Source organism: Leptonychotes weddellii, chromosome 13 (assembly GCF_054177405.1).
Source record: "Leptonychotes weddellii isolate Sample4059 chromosome 13, ASM5417740v2, whole genome shotgun sequence".
Lineage (NCBI taxonomy): Eukaryota > Metazoa > Chordata > Mammalia > Carnivora > Phocidae > Leptonychotes > Leptonychotes weddellii.
The window spans coordinates 70537831-70559274 of NC_138381.1; the positions used below are offsets into that span (position 1 = coordinate 70537831).

General features: G+C 37.2%; 1 protein-coding gene across 3 annotated transcripts in view; it reads left to right on the top strand.

The window, feature by feature from the left end:
* The window catches only part of MED13L (mediator complex subunit 13L), a 302766-nt gene that overhangs the window by 151643 nt on the left and 129679 nt on the right, over positions 1-21444 (top strand). For all 3 annotated transcript variants that reach the window (XM_081802120.1, XM_081802121.1, XM_081802122.1), the window contains exon 4: positions 12129-12212. In XM_081802120.1, coding sequence (XP_081658246.1) covers positions 12129-12212 — 84 coding nt within the window. The remainder of the gene's footprint in view (positions 1-12128; positions 12213-21444) is intronic.

The window sequence follows — 21444 nt, forward strand, 5'->3', positions numbered from 1 at the left end:
TTACTACCATCATTCATTTTGATGCATAAATTCTTCCAGATTTGGCCAGGGAAAACCCCTTCGTGATGGCTTGTATGGCCTTTTGACCTGTCATTATTGTTCTAGTGCCCCCTTACTTTATGGCATAACAGTGTATTCCTGGCTCGGATAGTGTTTTAAGGGGAAAAACAGATGAGAAAGAATGGGTTAATTAAGAACTTCTGTGGGAAAAACTTTTTTCACTTCTGTTTTTGAGTCTTTATTTGGTACTTTCAGGTGATCAAGCTGAAAGAACATTCTGGTACTATTCAGTTTTTATCCAAGCTGTTAGTTATGATGTCACTACAGTGTCAGTGCTTAGGGGACCTAAGCTGCAGTTGATAAGTTGTCACCATTTAATTCACTCAGAAAGACCTTTCCTACCAAATTTATCTTTTTCATTCTGAACTCCAGTTCCCACCTCTGTGCTTTGGAGTGGACCTAGAGGCCACCCATCTGTTACTAAGGCAGTATATTTTAGAAGCATTGATTTTGAGAGTTGAGTACTCTTAAATAATTCAAATATTTGATAATTCTCCCTCCCACTGCAAAACAAAACAAAAGTACACACAAAGTCCCTTCAGGAAGTACCCATAAATTTATTATGTGGAAACTTGACTGTTTCTATAATCCAATGCCATAACAAAGCTCTTATTATCTGTATAATAATTAATGCACTTTTAAACAGTCTTTTTTTTTTTTTTAAAGATTTTATTTATTTGACAGAGAGAGAGGGAGGGAAAGAGCACACAAGCAGGGGGAACAGCAGAGGGAGAGGGAGAAGCACGCTCTCCACTGAGCAGGTAGCCCGATGCGGGGCTCAATCCCAGGATCCTGGGATCATGGCCTGAGTTGAAGGCAAGCAGACGTTTAACCGACTGAGCCAGCCAGGCACCCCTAAACAGTCTTTTTGATGAAAATTTGTAATGTATGTGGAATAAAACACATATTTTAAAAAACAGCTCACTGTGTTTTTTGTATCATTAATTTTTTTCAGAAAAAATATTAATTTGTGGTTAAACTGTATTCTTTTCAGTCTTTTGTGTTTTAAATGGGAGAAAATTAGAAGAACAGAAAAACTGGGAGAGAAGAAAAATGCAGATAATTCATTTATTCTTTGCTCATGAATTCCAAATTTGTGATAAAAACTGAAGTTCAGGGGTGCCGGGGTGGCTCAGTTGGTTGAGCATCTTTCTTTGGCTCAGGTCGTGATCCCAGGGTCCTGGGATCGAGCCCCATGTCCGGCTCCCTGCTCAGGAGGCAGTCTGCTTCTCCCCCTGCTCATGGGAGCGCACATACGTGCGCGTGCGCTCGCTCTCAATTAAACAAACGAACAAACAAAATCTTTAAACCCCTGAAGTTCAGGTTAAGTTATTATTTGATAAGAAAGTTAATTGTGACATAGGCAATATGTCATGTAATAAAGCTTCGGATAGTTCTAAAGAACTTTGGGTTAGACCTTGGTTTGATTTCACAGTCTGTTACTTGGACCCTTACCCTAACCTCACTAAGCTTTAGTAAACACCTTTAAGTTAAGTGTACTATACTGTGCACCTTGAGTTTTTGTTAGGTAATGTATATGATAGGTGTTGCATAATACTCGACCTATTGTTACTGTTCAAGAATTGTTAATTCCTTTACCCATAAATTTATTATTTTGCATACTTTGATTTGAATCCTCTTATAAGACTTTATTTTGAAATCGTATTTCTTTTAGAAAATAATAATCAAGCTATTTTGCTCCCTTACTATAGTTAGAATGGACAAGTTGAGATTTTTTTTGAAAAATTGTAATAATTCCTTTGTCTTTCAAAATAATATTCTCTTTTCACCAAACTTTAAGTAGCTGTGTTGTATGATTGAAAATTATCCTGCTCATGAGGCGAGGAATAATTTTCAGTGGTTATTTATAGCTCTCTTTATTCATTGTCACCAGAAACTGGGTTGGCTAACATATGCTTGCCCTTTTGTTTGCCCCTAGCTTAGACCATTTGCTGTAAACCAACCTAAATTTATTGAAATACAGTTTACTATCTTATTTCTGACGTGGCAATTTTCTGTCACACCTTTCCATTTCTATTCAGAAAGATCGACTGGTTTTCCCATTGAGGGTGTTTTGAGGTTCTAGCATGAAAGCCAGAATTGAGGTTATTGTAGCAGATCATCAAGGAATGTATCACCTGCACGGTGTTTGTGCTTCCCAAACTATTGTTTTCCTAGTTTGCATATTAACAAAGCTTATACTAGTGATTTATTATTTCTGCTTTTTGTATTTTTAAGCATACGGATTTGCTTAATTAAAAGGGAATTCCATTAACCACCTTGAGAGGCTCTCACAGCTAAGTAGGAGTCATATAAATTGATTTTTTTTTCCCCACAAGGCAGCAGTTGCTAGTGTATACAGAATGATGAGTTACTGCAGTGGTTTATTAAAAATAATTTCGCTATAGAAATTAAGATAACATTGTAAATTTCACACAGAATAAGATAATTTCATTTTTATTGCTATTGATTGGTGCTGAGGTAATACTATATTGATGTGTGTAGAATATTTTAAATGCTAAGGCAGACACTTAACTTTAAACATTTTATCTTTCATTTACGTATGCCTCCTATAGCTCTCCAGTATTTGCATACACTGCACAGGTATATGTCTAGCCAGTGTCATCTGTTCATTAAGAAAACCAAAAACCTCACTGGTGCTTACCCAAGAGCATTTTCCTTCAAGGTGTCAGTTAGAAGCTAATATATCTGGCTGTAATATTACATATCTTTACGGGGCACACATTGCTACAAGTCCATTTCTTCATTGCTTTCAGAGATGGAAGATATTTTACAACTCTACTCTGCCAGCTGAATTTTAATATATGACTTGGGCAAGTGACTTAAGCTTGCAGAGCCCTTGTTCTTTACCTATAAAATGGTGAAGGATTGTTTTGCTCAGCACAGTACCTTTCTCATTATAAGAGCTCATAAATGGCTAACTGCTGTTAATATAGCGAATAGAATTATCAGTAATACTATTTTCAGAATTGGACACAACATTAAGTCAATTAGCCTGTTTACCCAGATAATTCTGCAGTCCCGTTCTATAATATCCTTTGTATATGGTCATCCATCCTTTCCTTGAAAACGTCTGGTTGTGTGAGCACAGCTTTGTAAAGGAGTTCTTTTCATTTTCAGAGAGATGTTAGAACATTCCTTTAGTTAGATGTTAGAAAGTTCATTGTTTGAAAGTCTCTTATGCTGAGCAGAAATCTGTTTCCTGTAATTGTTTTAAAAAATCTTAATCCTAGGGGCGCCTGGGTGGCTCAGATGGTTGGGCATCTTCCTTCGGCTCGGGTCATGGTCCCAGGGTCCTGGGATCGAGCCCCACATTGGGCTCCCTGCTCAGCGGGGGGTCTGCTTCTCCCCTTCCCTCTGCTTCTCCCCCTGCTCATATTCTCTCTCTCTCTCTATCTCTGTGTCTCGAATGAATACATTAAAAAAAAAAAATCTTAATCCTATTCTTTGGGGTTCATATATAATTCATCTAATCCTACTTCCTTGTGATGGTCTGTTTAATAGCTTGGTACCCTGAGTTTTGTGTTTCTTTGGTTTATAGTTCTTATAATGTTGGACAACCCCCACCCATCCACCCCCCAGATATCCCTCTGGTCAGTCCCATTCTCTTCATTTTGACTGCCACTGGCCTACTTTAAGATGTCGTAAGTGTTTGATGAAGTTTTGCAGTGGCCTCTTCTACAGTCAGGTTAGGCTCAGTTATGCTGCAGTAACAGAAGACCTGAAAGATCTTACTATCTTACAACAATTGAAGTTTTTTCTTGCTCGTACTGCTTGCCCACTGTGAGTCATTTAGTGGTAGCACTCCTCATATCCTCTTGCCTCCAGGCAGGAATCATGCTGATGGAGCAGCCCTTTCAAAGACTTGCTGGGCTCCGGATAGAGAGCAAAGAGTAATGGCAAAATGCATAGTAGCTCATTGAAGCCTCTGTTTAGGAGTGGTGTATGTCATTTCTGCTCACATTTCATTGGCTGAGATATTTGCCACCAAGCTTAAAGTTAAATGGATGAGAAAGTATTGTCTATCTGTAGGATGTACCCAAGTCACATGGCCACACTTGATGTTAATGGGACAGGGAGGGATAGAGCATATTTGGGAACAATATACAATCTATCATACCTCTTGATTGAGGTCTTCTCCCTTTTCATACTCTATCCTCCAAACTGGTGTTGGTTATATTACTAGAATACAGATATGTTTCTAAAACAAAAAACTTTGAGCCTTATTGGCTTCTTTTGGTATATTCTTCACTTTTTTAGTCAGAATTTGAGTATCTGAGAGTGTTTGGGTCTTTTAAGTTTTACAGGTTTAGATGATGCAGTCATGCATATTTTTTCCTCTTCTGAGACAAGTAAGTGTGCTTATTATTTTCCTATTTCCCTTTTTGGCAGAATACTTGGAATGATAAAATACCATTAATTTTGTTTTTATTTATATAGACTCTCTGCTGATTTTCTTATCGTTTTCTGATAATGTTCTAGTTCAGATTGTTTTCATCAGTCTTTGCAATTTAGTGGGATTTTGTTATGTATTGACAATGAACTTCTTAAAGGTTATACTTCATGTCTCAAGTTTAGGCTGCTTCACACCTAGGCTGTGAAGAGATTATGGAAAACTAAAACCTGCGATCTCTTCCACTAGTTTCTTCATTTGGCATTTTTAATATTGCAGGTTTAGTGGCTATTACTCCCATTTTATAATAATTGGTTTAATTTTCATAGTATACTGTATCCTTCTCACCTAATTCTTATCTCAATGAAATAAATCATTGGGTTGGAGAGCTGTAAAAAAAGCCAGGAAATGTGTGCAGTTCATATCACCCAGAGTTTTAGTGCTGCCTCAGTAATTTGCATCACACATGGGACTTAGGAAGATCTTGCTTTCATATAGCTTTGTAGAAATGCTTAAAAGTGTCTGGCATAATGCTGTCAAATTAAATGTGGTTAGTATATTTTAATTTTGTCTTTTTTTTTTAAGGATTTTATTTATTTATTTGACAGAGAGATAGCAAGAGCAGGAACACAAGCAGGGGGAGAGGCAGAGGGAGAGGGAGAAGCAGGCTCCCCGCTGAGCAGGGAGCCCGATGCGGGGCTCCATCCCAGGACCCTGGGATCATGACCTGAGCCGAAGGCAGACGCTTAACTGACTGAGCCACCCAGGCGCCCCTTAATTTTAATTGTCTTAAGTTTTTAGAATAAAACACATAAGCTGATTTTGATGGAAAGGTTTGTTTTGGTTTTTTTTTCCTCTAAAGTGCAAATCACTGCTTTGCACACAATAGAAGATTACATGGGTGTTTTGAAGCTGTTATGCTCTATCCTGTCCATACTTATTTAGGGAGACTTTAATCTGTGAGTATTGGACATTTGTAAAACATAATGGCCCTTCAGAGTAGTCCACTGGTGCTGCTTTCCTAATGGATTGCCAGCATAGTCACCCCATGGTAGTTTATAACACAGCTGTAAAATTGCCTTTGGCCAGAGCTTCTTGGTTTGCCAGGAGTTGGTGTTTGGAGGGAAGATACTCATTTGGAAAAGTACAGTAAAAATAACATGGAGAATATTGGAATTATAATTATGATAGCAGTAACATTATATTTGTATATTACTCGCTTTCAATGTCCTGTGGTGTTGTGGTTTAATAGAGGTGATCATCAGAGGGCAAATGAGCACTGTTCTTGGAGGTGCTGGCTCAAGAATTTCAAAATAATAAATATATTCAGTAGAACATGGTGGTAGGAACAGGCCTAGTTGAAGAAATGGTGATTGAATTTTGCAACATTGGGAATCCTTGGGTATAATGTGATAACAGCAGGAAATGAGTAATCAATAAATTCCCATTTTATTGAGTTGTGGTAGTGTGCAGTTCTCTAAAGGAAGTAGGAAAATGAGATTTTAGATCTAAGGGGCATATTCTTTTAAAGGAAGAATCACTATAAACATTACAGACACAGGTGAATAAAAGCATATATCTACTTGTAAATATCTAGAAAGAAACATGTTCACCCTAAGACCAATTAATTTATCTATTTAATATTTTTAGGACAGAGAAAGAATTAAGACTTTAAAAAAAAATTTTGTGGCTGCACAGTGGGATTGATTCAAACTAAAAGTTTGAAATTAGAGGAGAGGTTCTTTGGAATAGCATTAGAATGGATGTTTTCAGGTGAGGCTAGGCCTACAAAAATGCCTAACCTTACAGAGATTTTGGAAAGGATGGAAATGATAGGGTTTGCTTGGCCAGAGGTGACAGCATCCACTAGGGCACAGTAGGAACCCAAAGTAATGAAGATAGAAGGGATCAGTTGAAAAAGATTTCTTCAGCTTTTAAATTACAGGGCTTTCTTTTATTTGGTTGGGAATTGGGAGCAATTTCTAGGAAGGAGATTAGTTTTTAGGAAGGATACTTTTATGCATGTGTATTTGATATAGATTGGAGTGGTAAGGTAGAGGCTTTGATGCTGGTGAGGAATTTCTGTTATGAAATTATATGAAATTTAGTCTATCTGAGCAGCTCCATAACCAGATAACACTACTGAAGTGTACTTTGATTCAGGGTGTGGTAGAGAAACACTGTCCTTGGACTTTTTAATCTTTGAAAACTGTCACACCTGCATAATTTGAGGTGCACAGAAGGACCTAGAGCGCTCCCTTCTAAACGTCCCAGTGGTCCCACCTGGGAAATAGTTTGCTGAGCTAGGCTGTGGTTGCGGCACTTGTAATTTTACACCAGGTCTGCCATGGATTTGGGATTACTGATTGGGGTTTGCCAACTTTGGAGTCAAGGTCTTGTAATTAATTATTTAGAGTCATATGGCATGACCCAGAAATGTGCGTGCGTGTGTGCACATACAAACACACAACCCGATTTCATTTTTATTTTTCAGCAGCTGTTTTCTTCTTGAAATAGTGATTTTTGGGAGATAGTAGGGGGCTGGGCATTATTTTCTAAAGGGAAATACTTTCCTAGAATTATTGCTTAAAGAACATTTTATAAATCTGGAATCACATTGTGACCTTGCAAGATACTATTATACTACACTACTAAATTATGTCATACCTTAATAGTAAAGTAATTTTGGAAATCTCAGTAATGACTGGGGTTACTGAGTGAACAACTAGGGTTAACTGACATTCTTGGTGCTATTTATGATGTTGATTTGAAGCAATTTTTGGTAGATGGAGTGTCTGATAGGTTATATTTGTCAAGTTAACTATAAATTTTGTCCCTTAAAAATAATAAAAGTTTATAGATTATAAAAAGGAGAAATTATATTTCTGACGTTCTTTAGTTTTTATACTTTAGAATTATCTCTCAAAAAGATTTAATTCTGTTCTTCAAGTATAATTAAAGTATATGGACAGTTGTGCTAGTCTTCCTGTCTTTTTTTTTTTTTTTTAAGCATCTATGTGATTCCCTTCATGTTGAGTATCTACTATAATTTTAGTGTGGAGTGAGAGCTGATGGGCTATAAAAAAAGTGAAATATGTAGATTTTATTTTTCCTCCCAACATTATTCACTAGCCGGGAACATATACACACAAGAAAATTCAAATAATAGTATGAGGCTGCCCATGATTAATGGTCACAAACACGAAGAATAACACTGTTATGTTGTGAATAGGAAAACACTCCTTAGTGTATAGCATTCATTTCTCAGATATTTATTGAGCACCTACTAGTATAGAGCAGTAAAGCATATTACATAACAGGCATTTAAATGTTTGTTGAATATTGCCAGTAAATAAGAAAGGTACTATGTCTGCCCCCAGATTTCTCATAGTTTCATGGGGAAAAAAGAGCCATAGAAATGAATCATTACAACTTGTTGATAAAAGTGCTGATTTGTCGATGTTAGAGTGCTGTGCTGGCTGATCTGGGACAAGAAAGATGAATAGAATTAAATTAGAGGAGGACAGGATAGAGTGGGATGAGAGGGATTTCAGGCCAAAGCAGGGTTTGTAGTGATCAGTGGTAGTGTTTTATATGGAAGTTCTCACTCTAGGATCTGCTTCACAGCGTTCACCAACCCTGGGGAATTATATGCAGTGTTTTGCTCTTCCATGAATTTTTCAGGAGCAAGAGTCTATACTAACTTTTAAAAATTTTATGTATTTATTAGAGAGTGCGCGCGCATGCCCCCAAACGGGGAGGGGCAGGCAGAGGGAGAGGGAGAAGCAGGCTTCCCACTGAGCTGGGAGCTGGATGCATGGTTCCATTCCAGGACCCTGGAATCATGACCCAAGCCGAAGGCAGCCACTTAACCGATTCAGCCACCAAAGTGCCCCATTTTTAAAAAAATTATTATTATTATTAAGATTTTATTTATTTGAGAGAGAGGAGTCTATAATAACTTCCATTAGATTTACTTATACTGTAGAATCATGACCGCAAAATGATTGAGAACCAAGGGCTTAGTCCTTCAGTATAAGTCTGCTCTTGAGCCAACATAGTCCCAGGTGTCAGTCAGGTGGTAGAAGTGTCTTCTTCAGCAAAGACACACCCCTCCTCTCTTATTTCCTCCCATAACCTAAAGTACAAAACATCAGATGGAAATACTTTCTGTATTAGTCTTGGAGCATCCATGTCTCTCTCTCTCTCTCTCTCTCTCTGTCTCTCTTTCTCTCTGTGTTTGTGTGTATGTGAGAGAGAAAGAGAAATTGAGTGAAGTTTGTATTTTGCATCAGGTATAGTTGAAACTAGGGAGATTGAAGAGTGTAAAAATTGATAGTGATAGTTGCTGAATTCTCCTGTTTCTTGAGGGAAAAGAAACTTCATCCTCATACTTACCCATCTTTACATTTAACTGAGAAACTAATTCTCTGTTGGGTTGGGGGTCAGGGCCACAGTGCTCAGTGACTTCACTAATTTTGTCCCAACCTTCTCTGAGGTACTTGGTAACTTTGCTAACTCTCTGCTCTATCACTGCTGAACATGACATTTGAGACTGGTTCCTCATGCAGAGATAAATCAGTTGCAAATCCAGTACTTATAAAACTGAGTAAAAATACTGCAGTTGACCCTTGAACAACATGGTTTGAACTCTACAGGTCCACCTACACCTGTATTTTTTTGGGGGGGAGGGGTAAATATAGTACAGTACTATAAATGTATTTCCTCTTCCTTATGATTTTCTTAATATTTTCGTTTCTCTAGCTTGCTTTATTATAAGAATACGGTATATAATACACAAAACACAAAATCTGTATTAATCTCTTTATGCTATTGGTAAGGCTTCTGGTCAGCAATAGGGTATTAGTACTTAATTTTTTTGGGGATTCAAAAAGTTATACGCAGATTTTCAACTGCATGGGGGTTGGAGCCCCTATAACCCTTGGAATGTTGAAGAGTCAGCTGTACTTCACCCATAGCAATTTTGTGTTCGCATGTTTCTCTTTCATTGTGTAGGAAATCACTGATCACATAGAAACTGATTAGCAGTTGAAAATCACTAAGTCATTTATGACTATCATTTGGAACCAGATAGTTTCAGGTTCAAGGGTCAGTAGTTTCCATGGCTGTTTTGTGTATTAGTGATAATAACCTTTTTTTGACATTGCCTGACAAAGAAGTAGGATCTGTAGTGGGAACTCCAGGAGATTTGTTAGTGCAGAGAGTCAGACTCTTAGGATTTTCATTAGCTTTTTGCCTTTTGCCTTTGTACTTGAGTGGTCTTGGCTATGTGCTGCTCCTTTATCTTCAACCCCTTGTTTGTACTGGAATGAAATCAACAAATAGAATTTGTGGCCTTTACTTCATAGAAGGGCAAGAGTTTTGAAACAAGCTTTACACTTTGACTTCTTTAGTCAGAGATATTTTATCTGTTTTTCTTTTATATTATACTACCTAAAGCCTTGTTTTTTCTGTCCGTAAACTGTAAATTCATGTTGTTTTTTCTGTTATTGAATAAATGATTCTTTTGAATTCTGACCTTCAAGACATATATGAGACTATGAATACTTTATTTAAAATGGTATTTATTAAGTGAGGATGTGTGGCAGTAGAAGACCACGTTTAGTGTTTGATGTGATTTTGTACCTGTTACATGCCCCATTACTTTCATGCTAAGCATTATCGATTTTTAAGAACACCTTCAACTTCATAACAGCTCTTAGAGAATAAAGAAACATTAAATAGGCTCATCGATTCCAGGCTGTATCTGGACTTTGAAAATGAGGAAAGAATTGTAGAAATGTGACAGCATGAGAGTCAGTATATGGTAATAGTTAAATGTTCTAGCCTTGTGATCAGATATATACCTGGGCTTACTCCCTACTCTGTTGTCAGTTCGTTGTGTGACCTTCTGTAGGTGACATTCTCACTGTGCCTTAGCTTCTTCATGTATAAAATTTGGCATGTAGCATCTATCTCATAATAGATTTTACAATAATTAAATGCTATACTGCACCTGGTAATCAAATGTGGTAGGTGGTGATAGTAGTGATTCTGTTGGTAGTTATTGGTAGTATTATTGGAGGAAGGAATCTGTTACCATACACTGGAGTCTTTCAGTGGAAATGTCTTTACATCCATCCATCCTGCCTGCCTGCCTGCCTGCCTGCCTGATGAATACAGTTAAGTCTCGGAGCTAGGGTATGACTGTGGAGATACTTTTTCAGTTTTGCTTCTTGAGAATACTTCCACCTTATTGGGTATTCCACATTTCCTATTCTAACTTTAATGGAGTCACGTCTTTAACCCTAAAAGCAAGTTAATTTATAATCTCTGGAAAACAGATTGGGTTGCTTTAAAAATGATTTTCTACATTGTGAACAAGGAAGATTGTTGTAGAAATTCATTTTCAAAATAAAAGCAGTTGAAGCCAGTGATTTTTTGATGCAGCGGTGCTCCAAATTGGCTCTGCCCACAGGGAGTTACATTGTGGCCAGCAGAAACCATTGCCATTTACTAACCCATCTAACCTGTAATGAGTTGGGTGAAGGCTTGAATTGTCCCCATCCTTCTTGATGGTATGGAAATTACAGAGGCAAAAGCCAGGTGCAGAATTGCCTGAATATTGAATAAAGAATTGCTATATAGCTCTTTTACTGGTGGATAGAAGAATTACATCCAACTTTCTGACAGCTTTTCTTACAAAATATGTGTCATTTCATTCAATAATGTTAGGGATTACTTTATTTCATCAATTTCAAAATGTACATTTTCTCCCACATTTTTATGTTTTTAAAATCAGGGATACTCCTTACAAATGATGGCATCTGGAATTGGCCAGATGGCAGTTAGGATATAGCTGTCGTCTGCCTGCACACGAGTGAACTTGGTCATAGCTGTCTGTATTGTTGTCACTTCAATTGAATTGTGTGCATTTTTGGTATTATATGAGTTGAGTTCAATTGCCATTTAACATGTCTTCGGAAAGATTACCCTATAATTTGACATTGAAACACAATGTACATAATACAGCATGGAAACAGAAGCGAGGCACAACTTAGATACAGGGGAAGCCGATAATCGCCATTGAAGAAATGGCTGCAGTTCCTTGTTTCCTGCAAAGTCGTAGCCATGTGCTTCACCACACCTATAAAAGAAAATACCTAAGCAGAAGAGGCTCTGCAGTACTTCTCTTTCTGAGGTCTCTGCGAAAGCATTGCATATCACATGCCAAGCCAGAAAGCCAGCATTACAACTTGTGAAATGAGCATCAGTGGCTAGGAAGATACCTCTGAGATACTCTTAAGGAATGCTGACCGTATCCCCAACATTCTTGATGACTCAAGAATTGAAATAATGCAAAAATGTGTTTGGATTTGAAGTAATTCAGAAGTTTAAGACAATTCAGGACTATATCCGCCAAATGTGCATAATTTTTTCCATGTGCAAGAATAATGCGTAATAAAAATTTACACCTGAAGTCAGAAAGTTCTTTCAGCATTTTATAACATAAAAATTTAAAGTGGTAAGAAAACATTTTGACAGTTTAATTAGTGATGTTTTTATTTTCAATAGCATATCTCATCTGCGATTATTTGATTCAGTGACTTTGTTATTGAAACTATAAATATAATTCTTGGTGTAATTATTGTAGGTGCCTAATGGATAAGAACTTTGTTAGGATTGGGAAGTGGTTTGTCCGACCCTATGAAAAGGATGAAAAACCAGTCAACAAAAGGTGAGTCTTATGCTTTTAGTTTTCGTTCCTTTTGCTTGACCACAACTGTATTTTGGGAAGAGGTGGGTGGGGGAAGCAGCTTATTTATTTATCTTTTAATAATCTTAGTAATTTAGATGTCTTAAAATAGATTGCTGGATCACATTTTATTCAATATTCTATGATTAAATTTTTGTGGAATATTGGAAATTGGACTAGAAAGATTATCAATAACCCATGTCTAAGTCCCTTCTTACCACACTATTTGGAATTAAAATATTCTATTTTGTTATTTTCATTGTCCCTTTTATCTTTCTTCCTTAAAGTGTTATGTGACATAACATTAAAAACAGTCAACTGAATTCAAATGGTGATAATTTTTATAGAATTGATTGATGCCCCTTAAAAGTCAGTGAATACTTCTTTGAGAATTCTTAAACCAGGACTGTGAATTACTTTTCTAAATAATCCTAAACTTTTAAACATCATTTATTGTATGCTTGGCTTTAAAGGCAGTCCTTTATACTAAACAAGCATGGAATTTTAGATCAATCAAACCAGGATCAAAAACCAGAGCCTTCAAAGCCAAATATTTACTCTACTTACCTCTGAACACAGCATAGACTTAATTGGAGTCATAAGTTGATGGGTGATTATTTCATTTCTGAAGAGGAGTGCACACAATCTCAATTCTGTTTTACTGTGTGTGAACTTGCCCCAAGCTAAGGATTCCAGCTCCTGGCTGCAGATAAGAGCTCTTGATCCCTTACATGGTAGCCATAAGGTTAGATCGTTTTAGGTAGTTTGTTAGGTAGTTTGCCACAATTTTGGCTGGCAGCTCCTGCCTCTTTTGGAACCTTTACTTTCTTAACTTTCTTGTGCCTACTGGGGATTTAATTAGCAGTAGCAGCCTTCTCTCCCAACTTGTATGTCTTAAAGCTTTGGTGAAATGGTTGTGGAATCTCATTAACCAAGCCTAATTTATGAAAATCGGGATTTCCTTTTTCAAATCAGGTAAGTTAGGGACTGGCATTTAAACAATTTTTTTTTTTTTTTTTTTGCCAAATCACCATGAACTTCTTTAAAATATTTTCCCTTTTTTTAGTACGTTTCAAGTCCTTTAGGATTTATAAAAAAAAGTTTGTTGTTTTTTTTTTAAAGATTTTATTTATTTATTTGTCAGATATATAGAGAGCGAGCAGAAGCAGGGGGAGCGGCAGGTAGAGAGAGAAGCAGGCAAAGGGAGAAGCAGGCTCCTGCTGAGCAAGGAGCCTGATGCAGGACTTGATCCCAGAGCCGGAGGCAGAAACTTAACCGACTGAGCCACCCAGGTGTTTCCCCCCAAAAATGTGTTTAAATAGGAAGTAGGTGTTATGTATAACAAAGTTTGCCTGAAAAGGATAATAAAACTTTTTAAAGAGTACTGGTGTGTATGGGTGTGTAAAAGTGTGGTTTTGTTGACAGATGCTTTGATGGACAGGAATTTTTTTCCTTTATTTATGTTGATTTGGTCTAAGTAATGCATTTGTTCCATGGACATAATTAATCTTAGTGTTTCCTTAAATTTACAGAAGATGTAGATTTTCTGTTAACTCGTTTGGGGTTCGGGTGGGCTGAACTGGTGTTTCAGGTTTGGGCTTTTATGTTGGTAAGTGAATGGTTACATACGGAGTTGCTTTGGCACAGTAGTCTTTACCATTCATTCCTGTGCGCCTCTCCATGCTCTGTGTGTGTGCTTACAGCTGGTCGCTGATGGTGAACTAACAGAGCCAGTCCTAAAACTTTTGAAGACTAGGTATAGGTACTTGTATGATGATTTCACAGTAATGTGGGGATGAAGGGGAAATGTGGAAATAAAATAGGGATTGAAAGAGTAGTGGTTAGTATTTTAATGGTAAAAACTAATGTTTGAAGTCAAATGTAGTTACCAAATCTATTTTATATAACCTCTATTTATCTTTGCACTGGGATTTACATCCCAGAAGTCTTCCTAACTTTAGCAGACCAGATGTAAATAATACTTGTAGTATATTTAGATATTTGATGTGTAACTAGGAGCCTATTGATTTCTGAGCAATGTAATTGAATTATTTCATTATTTTTAGATTTTATCCTCATGGTTGAATGTAGCACTTCATTTTATTGTAGTGCAGAAATGTTAATGATCTTGAAAAAACTATTTTAGGAGGTATTGTTAACAATTGACAAATTTTTAAACCAAACATTCGATTTTAAAAGTTGGCATTTGGGGCGCCTGGGTGGCTCAGTCGTTGAGCATCTGCCTTCGGCTCGGGTCATGATCCCAGGGTCATGGGATCAAGCCCTGCATCGGGCTCCCTGCTCAGCGGGAGGCCTGCTTCTCCCTCTCCCACTCCTCCTGCTTGTGTTCCCTCTCTCGCTGTCTGTCAGATAAATAAATAAAATCTTTAAAAAAAAACTTATTAAAAGTTGGCATTTGCTGGGGCGCCTGGGTAGCTCAGATGGTTAAGTGTCTGTCTTCGGCTCAGGTGATGATCTCCTGGTCCTGGGATGGGATGGAGCCCTGCATTGGCGCTTCAGGCTCCCTGCTCACTGTCTCCACCGCCCTGCCCCCATGGCTGCTCTCTCTCTCTCAAATGAATAAATAAAATCTTTTTAAAAAGTTGGCATTTGCTGTAATAAAACTTTGTTTAGGCACAGTGTTTTTTTTCCACTTTTATTCTCTGAATGGAAAATAGAGCCTCTTGTTGGATGCTGAAACAGGATTTTAGTGGTCAAGTCATTTTGGATGGACAGAGTGATGCTGTAGAGGAGGACATTTAGATTTAGAAGATTAGGGATAACATCCCATGCCTCTCTTTAGAAGTTATATAAGCTTTTGGACAAGTTGTTTAGTTTTTCTGAGCTGAACTTTGTTTAACTGAGTTGATGATAGTAATTACTACCTTAAAGGGTTATTGTGAAGATTAAATGAGGTAATTTATGTGGCTAGCTTATACTTTAATTGAGAAAAAGCAAAAGTGCTAAACAACTTTTATGTACAAATTTGCATTTTTCGGTATGCTCTTATTTGATGCCATTAGATACAAATAAGAGAAATATACTTCAAAGAATAGTATTCTGGGGCGCCTGGGTGGCTCAGTTGGTTGAGCGGCTGCCTTCGGCTCAGGTCATGATCCCAGAGTCCTGGGATCGAGCCCCGCATCGGGCTCCCTGCTCAGCAGGGGGCCTGCGTCTCCCTCTCCCACTCCCCCTGCTTGTGTTCCCTCTCGCTGTCTCTCTCTCTGTCAAATAAATAAATAAAAATCTTTACATTAAAAAAAATTATAAAGAATAGTATTCTAAGTGTAAAATTAAGTAGGTCTAGCACATCGATACTTTTGTTCAATAGAATAAAAATGTTTTAACACAGTATATTTTATGTAGCTAAAATAATTCTAATAGTGTTGACAAATTAATATATTGATGAATAGGTTTCACTATTGGATTAACAGCATATGATTTCCTGAGCTATAATTTCTCTCTGTATTGATAGCAAAACTAAATCATTTGTTAGTGGACTCTAAAAGAGTTCTTAATGTTTGATACGATATGATGGTCAGGATAATTTTACAAACAATTTATTTTAGAAAAATACATTTTATTTTAGAAAAATATATATAAATTTGAACAGGCAGGTCCAAGAAGATAAAAGGAATTTATTCATGTTGTCTTTTTCTTTCTTTCTTTTTTTTTTTAAAGATTTTATTTATTTGACAGAAGAGAAGAGAGCGTGTGTGTGAGCACACAAGCAGGGGGAGTGGGAGAAGGAGAGGCAGGCTCCCGTGCTGATCAGGGAGCCCGATGTGGGGCTCAATCTGAGGACCCTGGGATCATGACCTGAGCCAAAGGCAGACGCTTAACAACTGAGCCAGACACCCCAATATTGTCTTTTTCTTTATGGTGACACATCTTTTGTTACTCAAATCCTTAGGAATATAATAAGTAGGAAAGAAAACTTTGGCTTTCTCTTAAAGAGTTGTGACAACTAACATCAAACAAACAAAGTTTCTGGGTTTCTAAAGTATGTTGAACTTGAAAAAACTTTTCCTTCCAGGATATGCTTAAAAACAAACCAGTGAAAGGGCACCTGGGTGGCTCAGTTGGTTAAGCATCAGCCTTCGGCTCAGTCCTGATCTCAGGGTCCTGGGTTCGAGGCCTGAGTTGGGCTCCCTGCTCAGTGGGGAGTCTGCTTCTCCCTTTCCCTCTGCCCCTCGTCCCCCCCGCTTGTGTACTCTCTCTCTCAAATAAATAAAAATCTTAAAAAACAAACAAACAGTGAGAAGTTGTATTCCTTTAAAATAATTTAGAACTTATTCATGGAGATTCTATTTAGTCTTAGTGTTAGCCCATATTTGATTACTTCAGAATTTGAAGTTTATACACTTTATTTTTTGAATGCTAATTTTAGTAAAATAATTGATAGCTCCCAGTAACAGTTTGGACCTTTGATTTTTTCCTGTTATCAGGTGTACAGGAATTGAATTAACACAAATAGATACTTGCTGGTGCATTTTCTGAATTGATCAGCTGTTTTTTCCTCATGGGCAAACCTACCTGCTCTTGGATGATACTACAAATAGCCTTATATACTTTTAAATATTCTAATTACTTTTGTATGTGCTGCTAGCAGGTACGCATGTGTGGCAGCTCACACACAATTGGAAGTGTATAATTTTGACTGCTTTTGTGTTGTTTCGTTTGGGTATTTTTTCTACTTTAAAGCCAGAGATTACTTTTTTAATTTCTTTTTTATGTTTTCACAATACCTCACCTATATATTCAAGAATTGCCCTTACCTTTTGGTTTTAATAGCAAAAAAATGGATTTTATATAACAAGATGAAGTACTTTGATGTAGGAGAATATTTAAAGCACTTTAAAGCTTCCCTGCCCTCTGTTTCCTCACCACTACCTTCCCTGCCTCCCTTTTTACTTCTCAGGCATCTTCCCGTCCTCTTCTTTCCTGTACTTTTCTTACGATGGCCCAGTTATCTGTGTTTCCATCTAGAGGTGCACAGATGAAAAGGCAGGGAAAGGAATCCCTCATCTAGAGTGTAAGCAGACATGTAAATAGGTGCTTTCAATGTGAAAGGTTAAAGGGAATCTCTTCTTAGTGTCCAGAAAAATACCATTGGTGATCATTTTTTTCAGTTTTTATCATAAATTTACTTTTTACAGGTGGTGCCTTTTGCCACATATCTGGTAATGAGGGCTGGCTGATGGGAAATCCATAAAAGAATATTAATGGAACAATTTGGACTTATCTAAGCACGCATCACAGTTTCACAGCCTTTTTTGTTTTTTTTTGATCTATAAAACGTAGTCATTTTCTGGTGGTTTATCTGATAAGATACAGCAGAAGATACTGTGTATTTTGTCACTTGAGTATATTTGAGAATTGTGTGCAAAGTGAGAAGAGGGATGCGGTTAGAGTCTTGAGGAGCGTTGGCATTTGCGGGTGGGTAGAGAAAGGAATACATAAGGAGACTAAGAAAGGTAAATGAGAAATGAGGGCCAGGAGGGTTGGTGTCACCAAAACCATGGATTTTTAAAGCTTCATGATTTGCTGTGTCTGCCATGTAGGCCCTGTAAAATATATACTAAAAGGATGGATAGCTTTGGCAGTTATGTAGGCAGGGTGACTGTACCTTGAGTGCTTTCAGTGCAGTGAATTTGCGGTTTCAGCGGTTTGAGTTATAAATGGGGGTTGAAATGAAGATACTGAATGGAGGGTTCTTGCTATATTGGCTACAGCTAGCTGTGAAGGGAGAAACTGCTGCATCTAGGAAGGGAGGAGAGAAGCATTTAACAAGAGCCTATGATAAAACTCAGTGATACTCTCTGTGGTTTTAAAAAGTGTCTTTCATGTACCACGCACTCTGTTTTGTTCACAAACATTATGCAGAGAAGGATGTTAAATTGAAAGACCAGTTCAACCAGAGGTGATGGTAGCTAACTCTGTGCTGTCCAGTTAGCTCTTTTACTTTTTCTTTCTTTCCTTTTTCCTTAACAACCAAAACAGAATTATCACCATTTTAAATTTTTTAATTCTATTAGTGCTCTAAAGGAGAATACAATCAAAACTTAAATCCTCAACATTAATAATTGATTTTCATAGTTTAAAATAAACTATGTTTCAGTATATATTGCCTACTTTCAAGAAGGATTTTAAACACCTTACAGGAAAATATATACTTTGTTCTTTAATGTACTAGAGAGGTTGGATGAATATTGTTGTTGTAATTCCCTTTTTCATTCCTGCTAGTGGATTGAAACTAAGCTGGAAACAAAGCTCTCCTTGTTCACTAGACCATCTATCCAGAAATATGGATGATCTTCCATTAACTATTTGACCGTGTGGGACTCAGTTTTAGCAATGTTTTTTCCAAAAGGCCTTTCAGTTTTCAGATTCTCTGATTTTAGGAAAACTGTAGAACCTAGGCATGCCCCAAATTAGTCAGTTTGCCTGCCTGCCTATCTGTCTACATATCTGTCTTTCCTTCTTTCTTTCCCTGTGTGTATGTATGTGTATGTGCATGTATGTGTGTGTATGTATATATGTATGTGTGTGTGTGTTTTTCCTTCTTCCTTTCTCTACCACCAGGAGCATATTATTTTGGATGTGTTTGGTTTAAGCAGAAAGTGACTCCTCTATTTACCAATCCAAGGGATTTGATATTGCTCTTTCACTGTATCTGAACATTTTAAGGACCTATTTGGACGGGGTGCTGGGTGGTTGTTAACTTCAGCAATGCTGTTCATGATCAGATTAGGAAGAGGGGAGAGGAAATTTTAGGTACCAAGGGGGAGTTAATTTTTTTTATTTATTTTTAAAGATTTTGTTTTTATTTATTTGACAGAGAGAGACACAGTGAGAGAGAGAACACAAGCAGGGGGAGTGGGAGAGGGAGAAGCAGGCTTCCCGCGGAGCAGGGAGCCCAATGCGGGGCTGGATCCCAGGACCCTGGGATCATGACCTGAGCCGAAGGCAGATGCTTAACGGCTGAGCCACCCAGGCGCCACCAAGGGGGAGTTAATTTGAGCTGTTTTTAGTTTTATAACATACCTGACCACCTATTTTACCTTTGTTTAAGATGTCCTAGCTAAATGCCACTTCCTTTGTTAGAATAAAAAGTCAACTGAAGGGTCAGGACATGAATGGATGGAGGTTCAAATGATTAACCTTTTGGCAGCATGAAGGAAGTATGTTCAATTTGTTCCTACCTCTGGCCTCGTTTAGGAAGTTATTTATAGTAAGTTTCTCTCTTCATATAAACTTCAGTGAATCTAAGCACTATAGAAGTATATTATGTATGTCAAATAGCTAAATCTTGTAGATTAATGAAAGTGATTATTCTGGAAATAAGCTGCATTTTATTTTTTTATTTTTTTTAAAGATTTATTTGTCAGAGAGAGAGAAAAAGAGAGAGAGAGAAAGCACAAGCAGGGGGAGCAGCATAAGCTACATTCTAAATTGAATGCTTATGTATCTCCTGCTTCATAAAATAGCTTAATTTAAGTTACCTTGATGAAGTGTCTTAGAGTTTAGAAAAAGTGTAAAATATATGTGCCTGGAAGGTCATTTCCACTCGTAACTTCTCATAACGTATCTATAGCATGTGGGAAATTTCTATGGCAAGTTAAAAACAGACATGTCTAAGGGAGATGAATGCTCCTGCTTTTATTATAATACTATTTTTAAAAAATTTACACATCTGTATGTTTCTGTTTTTATTTATAAAATGACTTTGTAGGCTGCCCATGAAGGAGATGGGGGGACATTTCTTAATTTTAAGTTGGAAAGTTGAGCCACACTAAGTGTAAATTAGTTCTCCAGGTGGCTCAAAAATATGAGAATCCTGATAATTATAATTTCTTGTTGTAGTCTACCATATATCTCTGGTACCTAGATTTTTCTAAAAGGTATAATAACCATTGGTTTTCTAATATCAGATTATCTAGAAGATCTCATGCTTTTCACCTCCATTTTGTCTTTAATATAATTATAGTCAAGATTTAGTGAAAATCATTGTAGCATGGGCACAAGACAGATTTTGAAAGAAGCACTAAGAATAAAAATAATTGGCGAATGTATATTTTATTTTCGATACGGTAATTTTCAGTTCTGCAGTTTCCACTGGATCTCTTTTCTTGCTTCCACTTACCAGCTGAGATTTCCCATTTTGTTAATTCACTATGAGCGCATTTTCCTTTATGTCTGTAAGCATAATTAAAATAATTACTGTAAAATCTTGGGTACTGGGGTGCCTGGGTGGCTCAGTCGGTTAAGCGGCTGCCTTCAGCTCAGGTCATGATCTCAGGCTCCTGAGATCGAGCCGTGAATTGGGCTCCCTGCTCAGCAGAGAGTCTGCTCCTCCCTCTCCCTCTGTGCTCTCTCTCCCTGTCCCTCTCTCTCTCTTTCAAATAAATAAATAAAATCTTTAAAAAAAAAATCTTGGGTGCTAAATACAATATCTGGATAATATCCATTGGTTATGTTTTGTCTTCAGTATGGGTTAGATTTTGCTATGTCTTCATCTGTTGAATAATTTTGAATGATATTTTGGGCACTGTAAGTAATATAAGGACTCTGGATTCTGTTTTATTTCTCTGAAGAATGTTGATTTAGTTTAGTTTTTTGTTCTGATTTGTTTTAAAACAATAAACTTTATCTGAACTCAGACTCCACTTACTAATTTACACTTAGTGTGGCTCAACTTTCCAACTTAAAATTAAGAAATGTCCTCCCATCTCCTTCATGGGCAGCCTACAAAGTCATTTTATAAATAAAAACAGAAACATACAGATGTGTAAATTTTTTAAAAATAGTATTATAATAAAAGCAGGAGCATTCATCTCCCTTAGACATGTCTGTTTTTAACTTGCCGTAGAAATTTCCCACATGCTATAGATACGTTATGAGAAGTTACGAGTGGAAATGACCTTCCAGGCACATATATTTTACACTTTTTCTAAAGTCTAAGACCTCCTGTCTCACCTGTGGTGGGTAGCAGTTGAAATCTTTTTTTCTTCTTTTAATGTAAGGTTTCTCAACCTCAGCATTGTTGACATTATGGGCCAGATGGTTGTTGTGGATACTGTCCTCTGCATGGGAGGATGCCTAACAACATCCCTGGCCTCTACCTGCACAGTGCCAGTAGTGCTTTCCTCCTTCAGTAGTGACAACCCAGAATGTCTCCAGATGTTGCCGGATGTCCCTTGGGAGGCCAAGT